Consider the following 26,825-nt stretch of genomic DNA (forward strand, 5'->3'; position numbering starts at 1 on the left):
GAAAAAGAGGCCTCTGTGACCAAAAGCACAATGTTGAATATCTTACATACTTCTAATTAATACTGAGTGGTCTAATACATATGTAAGTGAAATCCAAGAAGGAATGAGGGGAAATTATGTTTAAAAAATACAGTAATGGCTACAAACTTCTAAAATGTGATGAAAACACTAAGTACTGATTCTAGAATGTAGTGAATCCCAAGTAGGATAAATATAAAGATGAGCATATGCAGGCATATCGTAATCAAATCATATAGAGAGCGTTAGGATCCAAGGGAAAAAAGACACATTACATGAAGAGGAACAGCAATACGAATGATAGCTGACTTTACATCAGGAGCAATGGGAGGTCTGGAGACAATGGCATGCCATCTTTAAGCTACAGTTGACCCATGAACAACATGGGCTTGAACTGCATGGGTCCACATGACAGATTTTTTCAATAAATACAGTATAGTACTGTAAATGTATTTTCTCTTATGATTTTCTAAGTGACATTTTCTTTTCCCTAGCTTTTAAAGAATGCAGTCCATAATACATATTACATACAGAATTTCTGTTAATCAGCTATTCATGGAATGTTACTGGTAAGGCTTCCAGTCAGCAGTAGGCTGTTAATAGTTAAATTTTGAAGGGAGTCAGAAGTTACATGTGGATTTTTGACTGCACAGGGTGGGTGCCCCTCACTTCCATGTTGCTCAAGGGTCAACTGTACTGAAAGAAAAATGCCAATCCAGTGGGAGAATGTCCTTCAAAAATATAGGTAAGATAAAAATACTTTCAGATAAAGTAAAATTAAGAGAAACTCACCACCAGACCTCCTGCATTGTAAGAAATGCTAAGGGAAATTCTCCAGACTGAGGGAAATGACCCTTGATGAAGGCCCATCTAATGTAAAGAAGAAGAGCACCAGCTATCGTAAATAGGAGGCTAAATATAAAGGACTATTCTCTCATTTTTTTCAAAAGATATATTACTTTACATTTAAATGTAGTTAGCTATAGAATATATGATGACAATAATAAAAACGTTAGAGGAAGTAAATGGAAATTATATGTTTCTGAAGAGTTATAATGTTATCTCTGAATAGTAAAGATGTGTATTTTTGTCCCCAGAACAACCACTAGACTGTATTATAAAAAGATATAGCTAAGAAGCTATTATAAGAATTAAAATGGAGGGGCATCTGAGTGGTTCAGTCAGTTGAGGATCCAGGTCTTGGATTTAACCCAGGTCATGATCTTGGGGTCATAGGATCAAGCCCCATGTTGGGCTCCTCATTCAGTGGGGAGTCTGCTTCTCTCCCTCTTCCTCTCCCCCTCCTCTGTTTTCTCCCTCTCTCTCTCTCAAATAAATATTAAAAAATTAAAATGGAGTGGTGCTTGTATAGCTCAGTCACTTAAGTGTCTGACTCTTGATTTTGGCTCAGGTCGTGATCTCAGGGTCATAAGATCAAGTCCCATGTCCAGCTCCACTCCTGGCATGGAGTCTGCTTAAGTTTCTCTCTCTTCCTCACCCTTTCCCTTTGCCCCTCCCCTCCTCCCAGCTCACATTCTCTCTCTTTAAAAAAAAAAAAGAATTAAAATGGTTATTTAAAATATTTGGGTAAGCTGAACAAAGGCAAGAAAGGAAGAACCCAGGGATAAACAGATGGAATAAATGGAAGGCAAATAGCAAATGGTAGACTTAAAACCCAATCATTGCAATAATTGTAAAATGTAAAAAATGTTTATTGTGCACAAAAACATGACAAAGTCTATAATGTCTAAAAGCGACACAATTTAAGTATAATGCCACTGATAGGTTAAAATAAAAGAGTGGGAAGAGATATACAAACGCCAAGTATGTTGGTGTGGCTTTGTTAATAATCACACAAAGTAAAACTTTAAGACAAGCAGTATTTCCAGAGATAAAAAGGGACATTTCATAATAATAATAGAGCCCACTAATCAGAAATAATAATAAATAATAAAGACTAGAAGTCAGTGTAATAGAAACAATAGAAAAATAGAAGTAATAGAAAAAATAATGTTGATTCTTTGTAGAGATTAATAAAATTGATAAACTGATAGGGCTGATTAAACTGATTAAGAAAAAAAGCTAAAGCACAAGTTATCAATAGCAGGAATAAAATAATATCATTGCTATGGACATTATTAGAATAATGAGGGAATACTTTGAACAACTTTGTGCCAATAAATTCAACAACTTAGGGCCACCTGGGTGGCTCAGTGGGTTAAAGCCTCTGCTTTCAGCTCGGGTCATGATCTCAGGGTCCTGGGATCGAACCCCACATGGGGCGCTCTGCTCAGCAGGGAGTCTGCTTCCCCTTCTCTGTCTCTGCCTGCCTCTCTGCCTACTTGTGATCTCTGTCAAATACATAAACAAAATCTTAAAAAAATTCAGCAACTTAGGTGAAATGGAAATATTGCTTGAAGATCACAGTCCTACTAAGAACTGACACAAGGTGAAATGGAAAATCTAAATATCCCGGTATTTGGTAAATAAATTGAATCATTTTTAGTAGCCTACCTGCAAAGCAAAATGGAGGCCCAGATGGTCTCAGTGCTAAATTTTGTAAAATAGTTACGGAATAGCTCCAAACTTAAAAGCTTTAAGGAAATAATGATGCAGTGCGCCTGGGTGGCTCAGTGGGTTAAAGCCTCTGCCTTCAGCTCAGCTCATGGTCTCAGGATCCTGTGATCGGGCCCTACATCTGGCTCTCTGCTCAGCGGGAGCCTGCTTCCCCTTCTCTCTCTGCCCGCCTCTCTGCCTACATGTGATCTCTGTCTGTCAAATCAATTAATAAAATTAAAAAAAGAAAATAATGATGGAAAGAATACTTTCCAGCTGGGATTTTGAGGACATAACTCGAATATGGCCCAAGCTATTGTTATAAGAACAGAAAACTCTAGGAGCTGATTGTAAGTATCCTTACAAAATAGTAACAAATCAAAATTAGCAATAAATAGAAGCATAATAAATTGTGACACAGTTTTCTGAGGAAAACCAGGTTATTTAGCATTTGAAAATTATTAATTCATGCAGGTCACCATGTTCAAATTATTAAAAAGAGGAGAACCTATATAATTAACTCAATCTATGCAGAGAAAGCATTTGAAAGAATAACATTCATGTATGCGCAAACCTTCCAGCAAACTAGAATACCACTTCCTGAACTCAGTAAAGTTTTCATGTCTGAAAAAACCTGCAGCCAACTTCATACCCAGGGGTGAAAGCTGCAGTGCTTTTCCTGACTGTAAGTTGCAAGGCAGAGATGTCCACTATCACCATTTACAATCTTTCAGATTCATTCAAACGGACAAGGTGATCCTAAAAGTTTTTATAGAAAAGTAAAGGACCTAGAATTGCCAAAAACCATCTTGAAGCATGAAATTGGAGAGCTCCTTCTGGGTTCAAGACTTAGTATAAAGCTAAAGTAATCAAAATAGACCAGTAAGGTTAGATAAATAAACCATGAAATAGAACAGCAATGTAGATGTCTCTCAAAAAACAGGAGTGAAAGAAGTTACACACAGAACAGTACAGTCTCCCATGATTCCATATGATGTTCGTTAGCATGTAAAATAAACTATGGGGACAAATTAAGTCATTGGTTTTCTGTGGCAGTGGGGATTGACTAGAAAGAGGTATAAGGAACTTTCTGGAATGATGGAAATGTTACGATTTTTTTACTGGGGTGGTCATTATAAAGGTATATATATTTTTCAAAACTATTAGGATGGTATACCTTGGATCTCTTCATTTTATTATGTGCAAATTGTACCTACAAACTGACCTGCACCTTCTGTTAGCTCCCTCCATTATATCCCTTTTCTGCATCGGCCAGTGACTAAATTAAATGTTTCTGCCACGACACTTTTTCTAACAGCCTCCATTGAAATAACTTTTGTACTTGTTCCTACCCTGTGCCAAAACCTCAGTCATAGCAATTAAACGTAATCCTGTTTTGTTTGATGATTACTAGTGTATGAGCTCCTTGAAGCGAAGGATGTCTGCTAATCAATGTCTCCCAAAGCCCTAGCCCAGATCTTTGGATATAGAAGATTTTCAGAGTGACCCCCCCCTCCCCGAAAAGGGATATGTGTAGGTATGGTTGTGTGTGCATTCTTTCTAGCACCAGTACTGTGGATTTTGTGCAAGTCATTGTATTTTGCCATGTAGTTGAAAACTACATAATAGCTGCGCAAAACACATTCATTTAATATCACATCTTACTCTGTCAAAGTAAGCATATCGTACTGCCTCTACTGTAATCACAACACTGTAAATAAACTTGGCCAAACTACCTACCTGATATACCAATATCAAATCACTTTGAGGTATTTCCCCTACCTACACAGAGTTAATTTTTTCTTATGTTTACATATTTGGCAAGATTTTTCATTAATAGTTTACACAGAATCATTCACCAGGAAACACAAAAGTTGGTCATTTGCTGATCATATATCACCTGCTTTTTACTTGAAGACTCCAATTGGGAAATACTGTTTTTTTGTTTTTTTTTGTTTGTTTGTTTTTTTCTCTTATGTACTTTTCAGCCTTGGTCTCATTTTTACTCTCTAGTTGCCAACAGATTATCAGATATGTCAGTCATCAATTTTGATGTTCTATGTGGCCATTGAAGGCAGAGGGAAATTAATTTACCAGCCTGGGATCTCAGTTTATTATTTTAATTTCTTAAAATGGAGTTAAGAGTCATGCACTAAAATTGAAAAATATGTTAACAGGTGAGTTGTAATTTTAGCAGGAGGCAAAACTCAGTGTCATCCTTTTTCATCTAAAGCTTGCATTAAGTAGAAACATATACCTAAATTATAATTTTTTTGAAGATTTCATTTATTTGTCAAAGAGAGCATGCACACATACAAGCAGGGGGAGTGACAGGCAGAGGGAGAAGCAGGCTCCTTGCTGAGCAAGGAGCCTGATGCGGGGATTGATTCAGGAACCCTGGGATCATGACTTGAGCGAAGGCAGATGCCCAAATGACTGAGCCACCCAGGCCTCCCCATAATTTATAATTTATATTTGGTGATTATTATATAAATGTCTTGTGATTGATAAATGATGGTGAGCATTTCTTTTGTAAATCCTAAAATAGAGATCTTTTAGTAAATGCATAACTCATGATTATTAAGCATATGAGAAATACATGAAAAACAAAATCCACAGAAACCGTGAACAATGAAGTCAAGTAGCTCAAGATGTAGGGCTGAAGAAACAGTGTTCTTGAATGTGGTTTGAAGGGGTTAGATTTGCCTTTCTAAGGGGAAAATGTTTCATTACCCTAAACAAGGTAGATGATATGTATTAGAAGGTTCCACCTTGGGGGATGTTTCTAGATTTACACAGCGCTAACACTGTCTCTGGTTTAAGTGCATTCATGATGCTTAATGATTGGCCTAGACTTTGGGACTTAATGTGCATTAAGGTGATGTTTGCTGGGTAAACACCTCAGATGGATCATAGGAATTCAGCCTTACCCTTCCAAACAATACAGTAAATCTTCATTAGGTAACACTTAACGAAGAATTTACTGAGTCGAACTGCAGACCCTTTTTATTTTCAACGAACTGTTTTGGGGAGAAGTGGTTTAGAGTTTATTTCACAGTTCTATGTAAAAGGATGCCAGTTGGAAACTACAGAGTTTTAAAGAGTAAGGCTTAGTATCTTAATATTTATGATATTCCTCTAACTTTGCTGTGTTATTCAGAAAGGGCTAACATGAACATGATTTATAAATCAGTAGGAAATACATTAAATGGAATGCAAGCTAGAAGACAGAGAATGGAAATAAAACTATCAGAATTATAAATACAGGTTGTCACTTGATTTTTTTTTAAGACACCGTCTTTTAAGACAGTGTTGGATATTAGAGAATATTGCTAAAAATCCTTACTATACAAAGGACAAACTTCAAAGATTATCACTGACCTAATTTGAGTGCTTTGAAAAATAGCAAGATTCTCTGTGACTAAGAATATAAGAGAGGGATTTGGTTGAAAAATACATTTAGCAATGTGAGGTTAGTAGACAAATAAGGAAGTGACTATTGAACTGCACCTTAATGCTCTCAGGGCTCTATTCAGGATAATTGGCTACCTGACTGCAGTGTCCGAAAAACCCTTGTACACTTCTCACACCGAAGTGCCTTCCCTTAGTAGAACGTAAGAGCTGTAAAAACAGTTGCATACAATTTGCTTTAAATATAATATATTGTAATACAGTTCTCTTAGCTATGATAGTTTTTCTAGGATAGCTTGACTTATAATTAAAACCATAAATCACACATCTCTTGTGTTGTAAGGCATTGGGAACTTAAAGCACAGAGAGAAGAGGAGGAATAAATAGCATGTGGATACAAGATACTCTTCCTCACTTTTGCACAATTCCTTTTGGAAGGGAGAGGCTTAGAGAGGCCTTTGGGAGGCAGAGATTGAAAACCAAAATGTAGTGGAAAGCAATGTTAGCTCTATCATGTCCCTCATGTAAAATAGTTTTAAAGGATCAAATCAATTTTTTTTTTTTTTTGCTCGCAGTCATCTTTTAAACTATCTCCTGCCATGTTACCTATATTTTTTCCTACGTGAAAAATATACGTGTATATTAAAAATGAAATTCAAATTCAGTTTGGCATAGTGTTCAAAGTAAGCAGTACAAGTTTGCCCATACAAATGAGATATTTTCTTTTAATTCATAGTTGATTACTTTCATAGTAAAACTCCGGTGTCGGGAATAATAATACATTCCATTTGTCACCAGCAGGTCTGTGCTTTCCCTTCCCATGGGTATCTTTCTGTCACGTACTGTGCTCCGTATGACTGGGTTTGACTGCTCTCAGGAAGCCCCTTTGCCAAATCGTTGTGCAGTGCTTTTATACATTTAACAGAGGTGAATGAACAATGAAACTTAAAAAGTTATCCTTGAAAGTCTTTAAACATGAGGTTAAGATAAATTCTCTTATGATTTCTGCAGAATTAAGTTAACTAATCATTAAACATTTATTGTAGCATGTCTTACAATAAACATTACTGGGAGCCAGATTGCCTAGATTTTATTTTATTTTTAATTTTTTTTTAAAGATTTTATTTATTTGTCAGATGGAGTGAGCACAGGCAGACAGAGAGGCAGGCAGAGGCATAGGGAGAAGCAGGCTCCCTGCTGAGCAAGGAGCCCGACATGGGACTCGATCCCAGGACGCTGGGATCACGACTCGAGCCGAAGGCAGCTGCTCAACCAACTGAGCCACCCAGGCGTCCCATTTTTTAAAAAAATTTATTTTAGAGAAAGAGCGGGGTGGGGAGGGGCAAAGGGAGAGAGAATCTCAAGCAGACTCCCTGTTGAGTGTGGAGCATGACACAGGGCTTGACTCCAGCACCCTGAGATCATGACCTGAGCCGAAATCAAGAGCTAGATGCTTAACTGAGCCACCCAGGTGCCCCAAGAGTGCCTTGATATATATATATATGTGTGTGTGTGTGTATATATATATATACACACATATATATATATTTTTAAGTTAATATATAATGTATTATTTGCCCCAGGAGTACAAGTCTGTGAATCATCAAGCTTACACATTTCACAGCACTCACCATAGCACATTCCCTCCTCAATGTCCATAACCCACCCACCCTCTCCCTACCCGCCACCCCCAGCAACCCTCAGTTTGTTTTGTGAGATTAAGAGTCTCTTATGGTTTGTCTCCCTTCTGATCCCATCTTGTTTCATTTTTATCTTCCTTATCCCCCCAACTACCGCCTCCCCCCACCCTCTCCTAGTTGCACTTCTTAGTAGTTCTTTATCTTGTTTATACCTGATTTCTTTGTCTTTAAAATGGGGACATTAATGATACCCACTTCATAGGTCCTTGTGAAGACAAATTAATTAACATTTCTTAAGCCCTTTGAACAGTGCTCGGCACAGAGTAACTAGTGCTATGTCTTAGCTATTACTCTTGCTGCTCCTAAGTGATTACATGTCTAAGCTGCATTCAAGTAGATTTTTTTTTTTTTTAAAGATTTTATTTATTTATTTGTCAGAGAGAGAGAGAGAGCGCGAGAGTGAGCACAAGCAGATAGAGTGGCAGGCAGAGGCAGAGGGAGAAGCAGGCTCCCTGCTGAGCAAGGAGACCGATGTGGGACTCGATCCGAGGACGCTGGGATCATGACCTGAGCTGAAGGCAGCGGCCCAACCCACTGAGCCACCCAGGCGTCCCTCAAGTAGATTTTTAAAAAAATATATTTGTAATACAATCATCACTGTGGAACTACTAGAGAATAAGTAATGTGTTCATCATGTTATCGGTAGACCATGTTATCAGGTAACCATTTTGTTATCAGAGAAGTGGGGCAGTTATGAACTACACAGTTCTGTGTCCTGAATGGCCATCTATTAGAGGATACTTTCCTACAAAACCTAAAGGTTTGTAGGTGAGAGCAGTATGATTCCTATAAAACAAGAATGGCTGCAAATATGGATTCAATGCAGGACCTATTTGGTTTTATGTGAGGTACTACCAGGAGAAGGTCTTTCACCTGGGAAAGCAGGATCTTTGATTGACAGAGCTTCAGTTCTTGGCACTGGGAAGAAGGCTTAATCTGAGGTAAAATAGTTAGGCTTGTCTCCTTTGGTGATAGATGTCCCAGCCACACCATTTAAAAGCATTGCTCACCATATGAGGGCCCATCCTTAGTTTACTGGTAGGCAGGTGCCGATACAGTTAGTTGGACCGAAAATAGCTCATTTGTTAACTCCAGTTGAGAAAGTTTAAAAAGATATCTCTGTGAGTGGTCAGGATGCCACAGAAGATTCTAAAGAATTCTAGAGTTCCTGAAAACTTGGCATTTTTGTTCTGAACCTGCTTTTCCCTTTCTGTCAGCTTGGTGTGCCTCCAGAAGATAAATAGCTTTTGCCTTATAGTATGGACCTTGGGTGCTCAGTGTTCACTTTCGCCCCCTGGGTTTTTAAAAACACTTAGATCAGTGGTTCTCAGCTCTGACTGCATATTAGCACCACCTGGGGAGCTTTTAATAAAACAGAATTTCCTGGGCCTGAAGCCAAGACCAATTAATCAAAATCCTGGGTGGGTAGGGCCTGGACACTGGTATATTTTAAAAGTCTCCTTCCCCCCATTCTAATGTGAAGCCAGGGTTTAGAACCTTTGATTTAACTTATAATAATGAGATCTTCCATATCAATAAGTAACACTTCTTTTTTTTTTTTTTTTTAAAGATTTTATTTATTTATTTGACAGAGATCACAAGTAGGCAGAGAGGTAGGCAGAGAGAGAGGAGAAAGCAGGCTCCCTGGGGAGCAGAGACCCCAACGTGGGGCTCGATCCCAGGATGCTTTAGCTGAAGGCAGAGGCCTTAACCCACTGAGCCACCCAGGCGCCCCAATAAGTAGCACTTCTTTGCGGGGATTGACTGCCCTGGTTTGTCAATAGACTGTTTATCTTATTAGTATGTTTTTGTCATTCATGTGGTTCCTGATTTCCTTGGATTTCGAAGAATCAAGGGGAGTCCCAAATACATACTGCCCTAAGCCTGTGGAGTTCTTGTTCTTTTAGTCTCATGATAAAATTTTCATCAGTAACACAGCCAGGCAATCTCTTTATTTTTCTCATCTTCTCCAATCTGTACTTTATCAGAGCAACAGTTTTTCCTCAAGAAAGAAATTGGTTAGTTGTACCTACTGACTTTTGGGTGAATGATACAGCTGAGATAGAGAAGTTGCGCTGAATTGATAAGTGAAGGAATTAAGGTGGTAAAAACATTTTTTGCTGAGTGCCTTCTCCATTCTAGGTACCAACTGTATGGTTTCACTTAATTCTCTCAGCAGTCCTATGAAATAGATGTTGTCAGCTGTGCATTAAAATATTAAATAAGTTGGGGCTGCCTGGGTGGCTCAGTGGGTTAGCCTCTGCCTTCCGCTCAGGTCGTGATCTCAGGGTCCTGGGATCGAGTCCCGCATCGGGCTCTCTGCTCAGCGGGGAGACTGCTTCCTCCTCTCTCTCTCTCTCTCTCTCTCTACTTGTGATCTCTCTCTGTCAAATAAATAAAATCTTAAAAAAAAAAATAAAATATTAAATAAGTTGACCAGGCTTTTATGGTTGGTATGCCCAGGGCTGAATAAAACCCAGGTCTGTTTCTATGCTCTTTCCATCATAAACCACGGCTACCCTCCATCTTATGTATTTGGTCTCTATAAAGCCTTGGAAATTTATTATTATCAAAATACTTTTGTCATTGTTTGGGAGGAAAAATTTTTATCTACCCTTCAGAGTTCCTCTGTGTAGTCTAAGAAATTGACATGAGATCACTTAACAAGAGACAAATAAAAGTTTAATGACATTAGTATTTTCTGTATAAATGGGAGAGACCCACATAAAACTAAGTAACTCCCTAAAGTGGCCAAAGCCTTCACCATGTTCATCTTAAGAGAAAAGAAGATTTTGGGATGGGGAGTCAGTTAAGACAGATTACCAGGAAAAGCACAGTAAACAAGGGTAAGGTTGTGATACAGATTTAAGTTTTACCTTCTTTGATAAGAGTTCTGAAGATTGAGTTATCCTTCTCTTTCTGGTAGAGGGGGACACCCTTACAAATGGAGGTTTCCCTTGTAAATGTAAATGCCTCTTACAAAAGGGTAACTTCTGTTTGGTTTTCAGAGCTTTTCTATGTTTGCAGTTTCTTAAAGATAATCAGCCTAAAATAATCCTTATGCCAAAGAGACTCATTTTGGTGTGGCAAATTCTGTACATCCTGAAAGGTAATCAAAATCTAGTAAAATAAGCTTTGTTTTACTTCTAGAAGAGAAGCATTAGGAGCATTAGGATGTAAATGTATAAAGTATGTTTTATTTTGCCTAGTGTCTGGGACAAGGTCTCAATATCCTTAAAGGTTGGCAGCTGGGTGCCATTCATCTTAGTGTTAGGGCACTGATTTGTTTATTTCAGACCTAGACTCCTGGGTTTTAGAGGACTAGAGAGCTGAAGTAGTCTGTTTTCTATAACTTGCTTTAGAAACATAAGCTAATATGTATATTTTCCGTTTTCTTTTTGTCTTTCCCTTTTCTTCCCTTCTCCTTTTTCTTTTAGTTTTTAGAAATACTGTGTACTAGGGTTAAATAATGAGTAGTAAAGTGCACAGTATTATGTGGGCATCTTTAGGCCTGAAAATGGTTCAGTTTCTATATTCATTTCAAGTGCTGCTTTGAAGTACTCTGTGCAGCCCTTTAATCTTAGTTCATCACTAAGGAGGTTTGGAGAACAGAAGGAAAGATCATGAAAGATGTAGAGAAATGACACATAGCCTTCCATTTTTTAGGATTTTAAAAATTTGTTTCCTAATCCAACATATTTGGTATTTGCCATTTATTGCTTTTCTTTTACATAATTGTCAGTAATTGGCAATACAGTTGTGTATAACCTTTTCTTTAAGAGAACACACATGAATAAAAATGTCATTCATTTATAGCAATAAAATATACGTTAAAGTAATACATTTGGTTGTACAACTTAACATCTTAAGAGGAAGCTGCCACAAGCATGCATTTGTGTGAGGCAATCTTCGCTCTCATCTGGTTTTCAGATAGGACATCTTCCTCAGAAAAGGTCTGATTATATCTGGAATAACAAACAGTTTAATTGGAAGGAATTACCTTGCAACCAATTTTGCAGAGCTAAATGATCCAGAAGAATTGCTGCATGAACCAGTGCTTTACAAATGTGAAGTATACTTATTTTCTGTCTAGCTAATACAGAAAGTTTAGATGTATAGGTGCTTTTGTATCATTTCTTAAGGCATTTACTAAGTGCCTATTGTGTGCAAGATATTTTATTAGGTGCTTTGTCAAATACAAAGTTAAATACACCATTAGGTGAGACAGGTATATAATATGAGATATAGTGACATAAATGGAGGTTAAAACACTGTTCTGTAGGTTAGCAGAGGAAGGAATGATTAAGTATTGGTATAAGTATCACAGCTCATGGATTAAAGTATAAAACACTTTTAATAAGATTTTGTTTACTACTGTAAGCCAAATAATTCATTTAGTCATCAAAACCTTGTTTATTTTTAAAAGTCTTAATTTTTCTGTTTCCATGTGTATTTTAAACTACTGTTTGGAGTGAGAGATACTCTTTGTTTCGTTTTGTTTTGGCTCAAGTTTTTATTTAAATTCCAGTTAGTTAACATGTAGTATAATATTAGTTTCAGGAGTAGAATTCAGTGATTACATATAACACTCAGTGCTGATCACAACAGGTGCTTTCCTAAATACCCATCACCCATTTAGCCCATCCCTCCCCGCCTCCCCCACTATCTCCCTCCCTTCCAGCAACCCTCAGTTTGTTCTGTATAGTTAAGAGTTTGTTTTATGGTTTGCCTCTCTTCTTTTACACCTATGTTCATCTGTTTCATTTCTTAAATTCCACATAAGAGTGAAATCATATGATATTTGTCTTTCTCTGACTTATTTCATTTCGCTTAGCATAATATACTCTAACTCCATCCATGTTGTTGCAAATGGCAGGATTGCGCTCTTTTTTATGACTAATATTCCATCGTATATATTACCCACAGCTTCTTTATCCATTCATCAGTCAGTGAGACATTTCAGCTCTTTTCATCATTTAACTGTTATTGGTAGAGCTGCTATAAACATCAGGGTGCACATGTTCCTTTTTTGAAAAATTGAAAAATCAGTACTTTTTCCCCTTGGGTAAATACCTGGTAGTGCATTTGCTGGGTGGTGGTGTAGTTCCTTTTTTCACTTTTTGAGGACAGTCCATACTGTTTTCCAAGTGGCTACACCAGTTTGCATTCCCACCAAGAGTACAAGAGAGTTCCCCTTTCTCCAAATCCTCACCAACATCGCTTGTGTCCTTTGTTAATTTTAGCCATTCCGACAGGTGTTAGGCGATATCTCATTGTGGTTTTGATTTATATTTCTCTGCTGAGGGGTGATGTTGAACATCTTTTCATATGTCTGTTAGCCATCTATATGTCTTTTTTGGAAAAAATGTCTATTAATGTCTTCTGCTCATTTCTTAACTGGATTGTTTGTTTCTTAGGTGTTGAGTTTGATAAGTTCTTTACAGATTTTAGATACCAAACCTTTATCAGATATGTCGTTTGCAAGTATCTTGGAGTGAGAAGTAGTTTTAACACCCTTGTGACAATTATATTATTTTTTTTCTGCTGTTTTTGGAATTAAATTTGTTTAAGAAGTAATGGACTTCTGTCACAAATTGTAAATCTGGAGGATTCAAGGCTGCTCACTCTATTTTGGGCTTAGCATAGCTTAAAAGTTGGAATAGTTTTAAAAAGTGTATTGAGTCAAGTGACTTCTAATTGATTTAAGAATATCAGTGAGTGTGGTTGTTATGTACTCAGAGTTGGCTTTGTGGGATCTGCTATCATAAATCTGCCATGGAACATATCCAGAGAATTTGGATCAACAGAAAACATGCAAATGTCCTAGATCCATAGAAGTTTCCATTTGAAAGCAACCTCGCAGTTTATCTAATCTAAATTTAAAAAGATGGAGGCCTGGGGTGCCTGGGTGGTTCAGTGGGTTAAAGCCTCTGCCTTTGGCTCAGGTCATGATCCCAGGGTCCTGGGATTGAGCCCCGCATCGGGCTCTCCGCTCAGCGGGGAGCCTGCTTCTCCCTCTCCCTCTGCCTGCCTCTCTGCCTACCTGTGATCTGTCAAATAAATAAATAAAATCTTAAAAAAAAAAAAAAAAAGAAAAACTTCCAAAAAAAAAAGATGGAGGCCTAACAGCAGAGAGGTGTTAGAAGATCGTTCCAGTGGTCAGAATAATTTTGGAGAAATCTTTGATACTGATGTACTCATATTACTATTTTTGTTATTTCTCTGATGGATTTAAAATTATATACTTATTTACTGTATCTCTGTCATTTTGATAATGATTATTTGCTTCTGACTATTTCTGCTCTGGGCTTCTCCATGGTTAATGAAGGGGAACATGATGTTTGATGGCAAAATGATATCATCACTGATCATTCACACAGCAAAAAAAATAAATAGTTTGGGGGCATTTATTTTAATGAAAAATGTTTTTTTAAACAGATTATCAGAGTTTTGTCTCAGCCTCATTTTCTATGGTAAAATACAGAATTTTATGTATTAGTATTAGAAAGGGACGGTGATTATGGTGTTTTGCATGGTGTTTGTGGTTCAGAATGTACACACATAATTACTGTGACTTTTGCCCCTTTTATTGTAATTTGTGTAAGAGAGAAGAATTAGATTTTTCTCATTTTTCAGTTTCTCACTATAGCATAAAAATATTCTTTTTTCTGGTGTCTCTCTCCCTCTCACACACAGACACACACATGGAAAATCATTCTAATTTAATGTTAGATACTATTTCCCCATATGGTGAACACAAACCTTTTATTCATACTCAGTACTAATAAGTACAAATTTTATAATAATACATGAATTTCTTATTGCAGGTACATGTTGGGACTTGCAGCAATTCCAGCAGTTATACAGTTTTTTGGCTTTCTGTTTTTACCTGAAAGCCCTCGATGGCTGATTCAGAAAGGACAGACTCAGAAAGCCCGTAGAATTTTGTCTCAAATGCGTGGTAACCAGACCATTGATGAGGAATATGATAGCATCAAAAACAACATTGAAGAAGAGGAAAAAGAGGTTGGCTCAGGTATGTACATTTTGTATTTATATGAATTTTAAAACTGCATAGAAGTTTTATTTAGGAACCAAATAAAGTTAGGAACTATATTCTTTTGCTATTATTTAATGATGATAGCGATTTTATGTATATAACCAAGTCAAAATAAATATATTTTAATTCAGTTTTCAAAGTGATACAATGTTATAAAAGAAGGAAAAACTATCCCCATTATATCACTATCTTTACATAATTACTATTTTTATTTTTGTATAGTCTACTTTATTCTTTAAGAATTGGATATACTTGACATGGTTGTCATCATTTTGTGTATAGGGGTAATTTTTGATATGTATATATTTTTAAGATATATATAGTTATGTATGCATATTAACCAAAAAGTCATAGTGTGAACTGTTGTTAAAATAAATCACCTTAGTAAAACTAAATACCTTGCTTACATGTGTTACACTAATCTCCCTATCAGTTTTTATAATGAATAAGAATACCTTGAGATCCTAGTATTGGAATAATTTTGTGTTTCCCTGTTTTCATTAAAGTCTTTAATTGTCTAATCAACATTTCACCATGTCAGAAAACCAAGAAAAAAAGTTTCTAGTCTATTTATGTTGATGAATTTCTTTTCAGAGAAGAAATCATGTAGGGTTTTGCCAAGTCTCAGGCAGGATCTCTAATGTTGACAATCTGATTTGGGTAAGTGATTTGCAGGATGTACATGATGTAAGGTAGACATTTTATGATACATTTCTCGACAGTAACCCTTACGCTGCTAGATTCACAGTTCCCAAAATTGTCTCATTTTCTCCCAACCTTCCTTTTGCCCCGACATTAATTGGTAACCCAAAGAGACATGCTGACTTGTGTTAGATTATTTTTCATACTTGAGGCAAACACCCACCCTCATATATCGATATATGTCACACAGGTCTTGGAAGGTGTGTTCCCTCACCTTCTTGTGCTATTATTTTTGGTGGAGCTGAAGGCTGTGCTTTCCTGAAATAATAGAATAAACGCTGTGCAGAAGCTGGTGACCGTGTTAGCCACACCTGATTTACTTATGATTATATATATGCAATACAGTAGTGTGGTGTTATTTTCTTGCTGAGGTCAAAGCCCCAGTGAACAGTGAGCCGAATCTAGGGCAAGGTCATTTTTTTTTTTTTTTTTAAAGATTTTATTTATTTATTTGACTGAGAGAGATCACAAGGAGGCAAAAAGGCAGGCAGAGAGAGAGGGGGAAGCAGGATCCCTGCTGAGCAGACAGCCCGATACTGGGCTAGATCCCAGGACGTGTGTGTCTGTTTATCTGTGTGTGTCTGTGTGTCAGAGAGAGACCTGGGCTCGATCCCAGAACCCTGAGACCATGACCTGAGCCAAGGGCAGAGGCTTAACCCACTGAGCCACTCCGGTGCCCCAAGGTCATTTTTAACAAAGTTAGTGGGCATATACCATGTATCTGGCACTGTCCGCATTTCCAGAGTAACATGTTAGTTCAAGTATTAGAGAATTTTGCTCTGAACAAAATAATCTACTTTTACTGAGTTGAACATTATGTTAATTTAAAAATACTATTTTAAATGTTCATTTAAATTATAAATACCTTCATTTATGCGCCTGTCTGAATTTCTCTTGGCTGTGGTTTGCATGAAATATGAGCTTGTTTTTGTAGTAAATCTGTGTGCTTGAAGCTCAGGTGCTGATAATGTGTGAGTGGAAAAACTTTTCAGGTTGTTAGGTTATATTAAATACTATTGAGAACATAAGTTTTTATTATGTAAAGGGTAAGACGACAACTTAATAAAAAAGCCTTCCTGTTCAGCAGTAGGGATACTACTGATTTGACTATAAAGCGTTGACCATGTGGCTCCATTTGGACCTACTGAAAAATTTCAGACTGGTGTAGGCATGCAGCTGTTGACAGTGCATACAGAGTTTCATGATGATTTGGAATGTATAATCAAGTTTCTTAAGAAACTTGAGGTACTTAGGACTATAATTATCCGCATCTGCTTTAGTTTTTATGTGAGGTCTTTTGGAGTTAAATAGGGCCCTTTTTCTTGGGTAAAGATAAAATAATATACACATTTGGCACAGGTTTTTTTTTTTTTTTTTTTTTTTATTAACATATAATGTATTATTTGCCCCAGGGGTAGAGGTATGTGAATCATCAGTCTTATACATTTCACGGCACTCACCATAGCACATACCCTCCCCAATGTCCATGTTTTTAAAAAATACTGTGTTACGCATTGAATCTTAATAACATTTGTCCCATGCTTGGGTAAATACCTTAAACTTTGCAACTAATAGGATTTACAATTTACCCATTTCTCGATTTGTATTATTTGTGTACTATCATCTTGCTTAATTTTAAAGTTAATCTCACGTTCTTTTTCAAAAGTGCAGAATTGTTAGCATTTATGGCATGAATTCACAAGGCAGATTTGCTAGGGTTAAATAGCAAGTAATTTGGGGGCCTCACTTTTATGATTGAGGAACTTGATCAGGGTAAAACCTGTTCTGCACACGTGTGAATTTTATTTCAGCATTGTGATGTCCAGGAGCGAGACTCTGTGTCAGTTTAGTTGGAAAATAGAGACGAGTACTAGGGCTTGTCTTAACACCCTGACAGGGTCCTGGCCCGCAATCACTCTACATTCGGACATGATAGGCTAGGTGGACAAATACACAGGGAAAAACAGCTAATTTCAAAATAATAAAAATGTCCTGGTCCAGGGAAGACAAGTCAGCCATTGTGTTGCAGGGTTAGAGAGTAGCCTGGGTTCATTTGACAAAGTGAAGTTTGAGCCCCATTTTAAGCCTGGGAACTCTGGGCGGTGGAGTGCAGCTGCCTGGAAGGGAGAACTTTGGCCTAGCCACTGCAGAAAGCTCCAGATATTGCAGGAGGTTGGAAAGAAGTTGTGCATGACCCCTGTTTCTTTTAGGGGAGAAATATTTTATCATCAGACATGGCGGCTTATTTATCTGCTACCTGCCTGTGAGCTTAATAAATAGGTCTGATTCCACATCAGTCCCCATGTCCTTCTCTGGGAGTTTCCAGTGGATTTGTTAACTTGTGACAGATATGGTACTTACTTATGTGGCCCTTCTCTTTTTATGGGATTTTTTATTTTAGTCCCTGGAGTTTAAATTTGATTTCTTTGAGGAAAATGGGCATAGCTACTGAAGTATGTATTAATTAAATTATTTTTTGAATGTGTGAGAGATCAGTGCATATGGGATTGACTTCTCCTGGCTTCAGACATGCTTTATGATTTTCTGTAGCGAATATGGTGGCTCTCTGGCCATGTCAGCCGCACAGCCACAGCCCATGCTGTGGAACAGCATTGGATTGTCACTGTGTGCCATCTCTTCTGCACGTGGCATAAAGGTCAGCCTCCTCAGCATAAGATTTCTCCACGAGAGTGGACAAAAAAAGGAAGAAGGACAGTTGATGGGAAAAGAAGCAAACAGCTGGTTTTTACCTGTATTCAACACTGTTCATACATCCCGCAGGACTAATGAAGTGAGAGTGGAGGTAACAGCAGCTTCATTTGGAAAAGTTCCCTGGCGTGGGAGACCAGGGAAATGGAAGATGCATCCAGGCTCCACCCCTAGTTTGTAATCCTAAAAAGATTTTCTAGGAGTTGCCAAACCTCAGTTTCTTTTTAGGTTTGTAAGAAAAGAGGGCCAGATTATAATACCTCCACAGTCTGATATTTTCTAGAGTTTAAAAAATCTGTGAGAAGTGTCTGGTTTTTAATTTTTAAATACGATGCAGCAGCCTTTCATTCCAAAATATTTATTGAGTGACACTCAAGAGAGTTGGGGGTGTGGCAGTAAATGAGACAAGGTTCTGGTCCATTCTTCTTGGAAGAAGCACACAGATGATGAAGAGGAAAGAATTCCTGGATAACTAAAAATTGTAGTAATGGCGTGAAAGGAAACAAACAGGAGGACAACATTTATAGAGGGCTTGCAGGGGGATGGTTAGGAAAGGCTTCTCTGAAGAGGTGAGCGTCAAGGCTGAGAAAGAGCCAGCAGATCAGAGAACTGAAGGCATGAGTGTTCCAAGCAGAAGGAATAGCAGGTCCAAATTATATGTCTCACTAAGTGGACCAGATTAATTTTTCTTGCAAGTTTTGATAATCGTTATGAAGTGCACATGTGCCAGATTCTTCAGGCCTTGCAGTAAGAACTGTTCATCTTTATTTATGCCAGGTTGCCAAGCCTAAGCTTTGAATTAGTAGGGACACAATTACTACTTCCAGGACTAAAACCAAATTTGAGTACAAAATAATACACATGATCATGTTCATTGTTTTGTTGCTTATTTCTTACGGATTGTCACTTTAGTGTACTGTGTACTAGTGTCATGAATTCATGTACAGAAGTTGGAGCGAGACCTAGGTAACTACTTAAGGCAGTGATTCTCTAACTTTTCCACATAGCTTCAATGGTGAGTGGAGAGAGGCCTTTTGGGGCCTGGATTCTCTAGCAGAAGGCAACTGCAGTGAGCCCAACATTGATTTGAATTTTTATGTTTTATCCTAGGGATGAATAAAAGTTTGTGTTCTGTTTTATAATATGCTTGTTTACTTCAGAAGCATATTTCCTAGATAACGAGTGTTCATTCATTGACTTTCAAAGTGTCCCATGACTTTCGTGTACAGTCCCTAGGATGTGCACCCTGCAGTTTGACACACTGAACTCAGAGCCTTTGAAGCGCCTCTAGGGCAAATCTGTGAGGCAGGGTAGGAAGAGTTGGAGCTGCCTCTATTACAGAATCAGGTGGTCATCTCTTGATGTACCAGGCGCAGAGAAGAGCAGAGAGGCTGTGTCAGGAGCTTGAATTTGTAGCAGTAATTCTCTCACCTCAGGAAAAGTAAAACCAGTCAACAAGAGACAGGACTCCTCTGAAGGCCGTCTTAGGAAAGAATCTAGAAATGAAATTTGTGCATTCAAATGCTTTATACTATCTCCTTGGAAAGCAATCCCTAATGACTTCTTCAGTTTTCTTTTCTTAATTGATAATATAGTGGACACACAACATTACATGAGTTTGAGATGTGTGACATAGTGGTTTGGCATGTGTGTAACCGCAGAGTGAAATGGCAGTAAGTCTCGTTAATATGCGTCACCACACATAGTTACATTTTTTTTTTCCTTGAGGTCTTCAATTTCTTATCCTGCACCAAAGAGCAAGAAGTAGATTCCTGGGGTGAGGTGAAAGGACAGCCAAAGCTGGTGCCCGCAGGCCCACACAGAAGCCCTGTAGGCAGGGCTTAGGGAAAGTCTCCCATGTTCGGCACCATTCCAGCCGCTCCCTTCTCTGCTCTGCCCTGGGGTGTTAAGGCAGGATCATTGGGAGGAAAAGGTAAACAAGGCTTTTTCTCCCCAGAGTGACCTGCAGATATTGTTGTAGAACCAATACAAAACACCAGAGAAGAAAAAGCTGTTTTGGGAGAACAGAGTTGTTTGTCCAGCATTGTTGCAACAGTAGATAGAGTGAAAGTGGCAAAGCAAGGGAGAAACTGAGGGCACATCTCAGGGCAGGGGAGAGCAGTCTCCTACAAATCTGTTTATAGCATGGGGTCAGCCCAGGGAACTTGAAAATGTATATGAGCACGCAAGTCAGTAGAGTAGTAGGCAGAGGGAGAGGAAAAAACAGGATCCCTGCTGAGCAAGGAGCCCATGCAGAACTGATCCCAGGACCCGGGGACCATGACCTGAGCTGAAGGCAGCCTCTTCACTAACTGAACCACCCAAACACCCTGGCCTTTTCTTTTTTTAAAGGAAAATAGCATTTTTGTGCATCTTGTCTTTTAAGAATTATATATAATTTTTTTAGAGTTAATTATTACCTAGGTCACTGAGGTCATAGATATTTCCAAAATAGATTTATTGAGCAGAAGAATATCAGTGAAAATGTTGGCCTTGTCCTTTGTTGAGGCAAATCTTAATCCACGTAAGTGAGAAGTAACACCCAGAGGCGGTATCAGATGCTTCCGACAAACTAGATTCAAGCCCACTGGTTGCTGTTGTCAGAAGGTTCAGGTGACTGATGCACAGTGTATAATCTTGCAGAAACATTCACGCCAGCAAGATTTGCATTGTTTAATTTTATCAGCTAATCAACTCAGTAACCTGGCAGATGTGGCTCCCTGTTTTGCCTTTGTCAGGTAGTTCAGTCTCCAGACTGAAAAGGAAGAACATTGTAGGGAAGGGAATTTATTCAAGACCCTCGTGTGAGTTCCGTTTAAAACCTGTTTTGATTTACATCCAGCTCATGGAGGTCCTGTCTGTCCTGTGTGGGAAGGGACGGCTAAATTTCTCGATTTTTCCTGCAGTGATGTTGCCATCAGGTCGTCAAGTCTTATCTCCTCATAAGTCATTTCTTTCCCTGTGAGTTGATATTGCCTGTGGCCATTTCAACAAATCATATTCTGCAGAGAGGTCACAGAGGGTAGATATTTATCATGTCTTGATAGAAATCCTTCCAAAAGTTTCTTTAGAAATCTGATTCCTGCAAAATCACATTGCAGTAGAATGCAGTTGACATCTGCTGCACTTTGAGGAAAGTAGTCATTTTCCCCAGTATTTCTGGTAGTTTTGCTTATATTTTCTTCATGTGGTGGTATGCCCAAAGTAGTGCCAGCATATTATTTACTGGATGAACATGAAATAGTTACTGACCAATTGTTTCTCTGCAGGATGACCCCCCAGTTTTATGAATATAGGCAGAGAAAACATTTCTGTATCTAATATTCTCAACATGGTTGTAAAATTGCTAAAATCATCCAAAGCTATTCCACATATCTCCTATGGTAAACAGATTAAAACAGAAGGTCAGGTAAAAAGCTGCTTTAATTCTCTGTCCTTGAGTTAAAAAGCTGTAAGCTGGACTACTAAAACACAATATACATCTATTCAGTTTCTAGTAACACTTACTTTTTTAAGTATGATGACTTATTTAAAAGAAACTCTATTTAATTCAACACGGTTTTAAATAAAGGTTGCCTTTGATTTTTCTAAATCCCAGAGGACTTTTAATATCTTAGGCAGAATTGGAATAGTTCTTAGATTGTATATTAAAATGCCATTGACTCACCTTTTACATGGGATAAAGAATAGCACAAAGATTTTTCCACTTAACCTACTTATGGAAGAAGGAAACGTTTTTTGGATTATGTATAGGCTTTCAAGCCATTTTCCTTGATTTATATTGAAAATCCAGATTGTCTCATAAGTTGGTAGGTAATTCTTGAAGGCTCATCTTTTCTGCTTTCTTATTAAGGTGTACTTAAATCCATATTTCATTTAAAAAGAATCCAGGCCGAAGGAATTTTGACTGCCTCAGAGTTTTCTTTCTCCCCCAACACATTGTGAAGTTCATCATGTTTTTTAATGCTCTGTATTTAGTACAGTCAAGCAGGAAAAAACCCAACTAGGTAGATATTTCAAAAAGAATGTAGTTCCTTTGTTGCTGCTTCCAGGCAGTTCATTTCCAGCTAAACAGTGAATCCATCATTTAGCAGAGGTGGTAGTCTGCTTTGTAAATAAAACCGTAGTTTGGACATTTTTTTTTCTTGAGATAAGACAGATTGCTGTGCCCTTTAACAGTTATCTCGTCTTTGGAGAAGATGAGAGGAAGATCCTGAAGAAAGCCCAGTTTCTCTGTCTTAAAGTGGAGGGTATATGAGCTCTCTTTAAAAATGTTGGGACTTTTTAGTAGTGATGGGACCTTTCCATTGATGGCCTCTAGAATCAGAATATTAATAGCCATGTCATGTGCTAAAGAAACCTGCCTGTTTACACATGTCAGGAGAGGTCTTCTAGTATGTTTCTCAAAAACTAAAGGAAGGGGTGCCTGGATGGTACACTGGATTAAGCATCCATCCAACTCTTGGTTGGTTTCAGCCTAGGCCCTGATCTCAGGATTGTGATTTCAAGCCCCAAGTCAGGCCCCTTGCTCACTGGGAAATCTGCTTGAGATTCTCTCTTCTCCCTCTGCACCTCCCCCTGCTCCAGCTCTCTCTCTCTCTTTCTCTATCAAATAAATCAATCTTAAACCAAAGGAATCACTCTTATCTTTTAAAAGTATTTTAAATTCACCTTCTGTTTGGGAGATAAAGTGGTTGGTCAAATAACATTATTTCTCTCCTTCCTTTACCACTCTACCTTAGGCCCTCTGACTCCTCTGGTATACCCACCGAGCAGTGTTTTTAATCAGTACCTTACCAAACACTGAACATAGATGTGCATTTTAGTTAACTTCGCAGTGTCTGTGTTGCTTGAAGCGTAGTAACCTTCAGTAAGGAGATGTATACTTGGCAAGATAGATTGAGGGGGAAATTGCTAGGTTTATGAAGCTAGAACCACAGGAAAGTGCTATTTAAATGTCTCACATTTTCAGTATACTTTTTTTCCTCCCCAAACTTTTTAAGATATTTTCTTGAAAATAACTCCTGTTGCACATCTTTTAGAATAAAATAAAGCTTAAAAATCTTTTTTTTGCTCTTGCCTAAAGGATGGGGGTGGACAGGACTTTCCAAATCAACTTTCTATAAAAGCAAAGACCTTTTTTAGATTGTCTGAACATTGATTACTCATATTTGAATAATACTAGTGCGAAAATACTAGCAACAATTCCTCTTTACTGAATGTCTGTTTTTGTAAATGGATGCCTGTGTGCAAACATATATTGTCTTTTAGTCTTTCTGATTGTTTAAAAAAAATTACACATTATGATCCATATTTTGTTGAGAAAATGGACTGCTAGCAAGATTGAACAGCTAGGCAGTGAGAGAAGCAGGATCTGAGCCCCACTCCGCAGCCTCTCCTGTCTGTCCTCCCTCCAGCCGGCCAACTCTGCTTCTCATGCTGCCTCTCCCTGCACTTTAGATGTAGAAACTGAAAAAAGACATAGGGCAGCATGGTCTATGTTCGTAGGGAGCTGAGGACCTATCAGATTTCCTTAAGAAATATCCTTTTTAAAAGGAAAGAATACAAAACAGCTATAAAATAGAAATAACAAGAAGGCAAACCTTCAAAGTCAATTGACTAATTTAGTTCAGTTGCTTCTGCCTTGGGAAGAGTGTAGTTTCTCTTCCCCACTCTCACTGTCATTGCCTGGGTTAGCTCTGTGGTGGTCACCCCTTTGCCTGGGTAATGGTGCCTTCCACACTGCCCATGTTCTGGTGTCTTCCCGCTCATCTCCGTATCCTCTGACCTCCAAAATTACCACCCCAACATACAGGATCAGTCCCTCTCCTTCTCAGAAAGAAGTTCCTTGTCATAAGTTCCTTGGCAATCTGGTTTAAGGTGATCTTTCCAGTTCATTTTACTAGAGCCAAGACTCCATCATCCTAGGGGAGCAAAGCACCCCAAGTGACCATGCCTCCTGACCCCCCAGGCAGGGAGATTACATGGGTTGGAGCTGATGGGGCAGTGGATTCAGCAGTACCTGAGCTTGGCTATTTAATCCAACCAGTGAACTCTGCAAAGAAAAATGTAAAAATTGCCTCATAAAGAGAATGTTTAAATTTGAGAACTAGTAGCATAATAGGGATTTTCTATGTGCTATGAAGGCCTTTTGATATGATTCTCCATTAGCAAATTTAACACAGTTCATTGTTTACCTTTAAGCCCCCCCCTTATTTAAAAAAAAAAAAAAAGACCGAAATAGAAACGTTTAACTGTTTCTTCCTGCTATGTCCAGTAGATGCTGGTATTGTATTGTGTTGCACAGTAGTACGGCGTCAACAGAGTGCGGTAAAGTGTTGTTCATCTGAAAGAACTAATGAGAAGGTAGTTATAGGGATAATTCTGATTTTGCTTTTAGCAGAATAGGTTTGGGGCTTTTCTCTTTTGAGTAGAAAGGAATTAATTTTGATGCTTGATTCCAGGAGTTGGCAATCTTTTTCTGGAAAGGGCCGGATAGTGAGCGCATGGTTTCGGGCTTGCAGCTCCGTAGCTTGACCCTTATGGCATGAAAGCAGTGACAGTATGTCAAGGAATGAATGTGGCTTTGTGCCAGTAAAACCCAAAAGCTTATTTTTTCATGCCTATTAGGTTTTATTATTTACAAAAATAGGAGGCCCATTAAATGTGGCCTGTAGACTGCAGTTCTCTGACCCCTTCTTTAACCATTGTTCTGTTTTATCAGTTGCTTCTGTTTTTCTCTTAGGACCAATTTGGGACACTGTTTATTTATCTTTTAAATCTGTGTGGAAGCCTCTTCAACCTGGTATTCACTCGTGGGTGTGTCCCCTTTGATTTCTGCGCAGATAGTGCATTGTGTAAATGTGTCTGGCAGGTGTGTAAGTGTGCACGTGGTGTGTTGTCACAGAAGGAAACTTTAGGGAGTGTTGCAGGGAAGCCTCCGGGTGACCAAAGAAGGAGCTTTCATGAGACCACTGCTTGGAGATACGGCTTTCTTAAAGCCTGGGCCACAGCCTCACAGGTCCACCAGGACAGAGGGAATCACCTTTGCTCTGATGGGGCAGCAGAAGCCGGGTTCAGTGGTGAGAGCCAGGTCTCATCTCACACTGTGGCCGGCTGCCCTGTCAAAACGGTTGGACCTGCCCCCCCCCAAGACATGTGTTTGTTCACATGTGAACAAAGGGAGATTGTTGCTCCCTTTCCTTGGACAATAGGCAAAGCAAGATGATACCTTTCGTGGAAGACAAAATGCACTGAACAAATAGGGAGATGATTTTATTTGGGTTGTTGCAGTAGGTAACAGGTTCACAAAGGAGAAGCTGCCCAAAGAAGAAGAAATAAACGTGGCCTTTCACAGAGCAGGCAAACAAGACCTGCCCTCCAGCCTTCCTCAGAACTCTCTTATCTCTGAGGGCACAGAGTGGGGCTCCTTCCTGCTCCATGCTCCCGGCACCTGGGCAGTGCAGCTTTGCATCACCCTCCGTTGGATTTTCACACTCCTGTCCCACAAATGACAGTGCTACTTATCTTGGCATTCCCACCACCAGATACAGTCCCTGCCTAACAACCACTAGGTCAATCAGTGTCTGGCTGCCTTTCTACTCTGTGGAAGGAGGGAATGTTGATGTCTGACCTTTGATCCCTGAGATTTGGAGGAGGAAATGGAGTGCCAGCCACAGGAGAAGGCTTCTTTGTGTGGGATTCAGTCATCCTGAAGCCAGGGGACCCCACCACGTGACTGAGGAGGAGGAGATGTAATTCAGTGCATAATGATTACCGCTGAATGACCCACTTTCCAAGGGCAGATGGGTATATTTATAGTCTTTATGGATTTTATTGAGACTGTTCGGAATTTATTTGTGTGTCGGCTGTTATTATTTTTCTTTTGGTCTCTAACATGTTGGGCCCAATTTAAAAACTTAATTTTGGGGGCACGTGGGTGGCTCAGTCAGTTAACACCTGACTCTTGATTTCGGCTCAGGTCCTGGGATCAAGCCCTGCATCAGGCTCCCTGCTCAGCACAGAGTCTGCATCTCCCTCTTCCACTGCTACTGCTCCCATGTACCCACTCTCTCTCTGTCAAATAATGAAATCTCTAAAAAATAAAAATAAAAAATAATAGCTTAATTTTGAGGTACAGCATTTATGAGTACAATGGAATTTCCAGTATAAAGCTATAAAATACGTGATTTATTTTCAAGCAAACCCTCGCTAATGTCTAACTCTGGGAAATACCACTTAAGAATGAGTAGGTTTTTATTGATAATTATGGGAAATAGATTATAATTCAGAGTGCGCCCATATTGCAGGTGTGCACACCTCAAATGTAGTAAAATCTTCCATTAAGAAAGATGAGCCTTATGAAATCCAAACGTGTGTCACGGACTGTGGCTACAGGGGCTTTGATAGTCTTAAAACAAATGGCAGCCTCGACCATAGAGTTGTAGTTGGAACCTTAGATGTGAAGATTGGTGTTTTGTTTTGTTTGTGGTGTTCTCATTAGCTGCTGTATATTTAGATGTATCTGCCTCAGAAAGTCATTAGAAATTCATATTTTTCCAAAAACTTTCTGTGAAAAATGTTTTAATTTTGCTTTTTGAAATAGCTTACTAATAGTCTTTCTAGTCCTTTCGTAAGAATTACTGATATACACTCAGCATCATTTATGT

The 26,825-nt window shown here is 38.6% G+C and overlaps 1 protein-coding gene across 1 annotated transcript in view; it reads left to right on the plus strand.

The window, feature by feature from the left end:
* Positions 1 to 26,825, plus strand: part of LOC111161333 (solute carrier family 2 member 13) — a 387,603-nt gene that overhangs the window by 70,141 nt on the left and 290,637 nt on the right. The window contains exon 3 of the mRNA XM_022524931.1: positions 14,513 to 14,721. Coding sequence (XP_022380639.1) covers positions 14,513 to 14,721 — 209 coding nt within the window. The remainder of the gene's footprint in view (positions 1 to 14,512; positions 14,722 to 26,825) is intronic.

The sequence above is a fragment of the Enhydra lutris genome, unplaced genomic scaffold, assembly GCF_002288905.1.
Source record: "Enhydra lutris kenyoni isolate GAN:26980312 unplaced genomic scaffold, ASM228890v2 scaffoldscaffold84, whole genome shotgun sequence".
Taxonomy (NCBI): domain Eukaryota; kingdom Metazoa; phylum Chordata; class Mammalia; order Carnivora; family Mustelidae; genus Enhydra; species Enhydra lutris.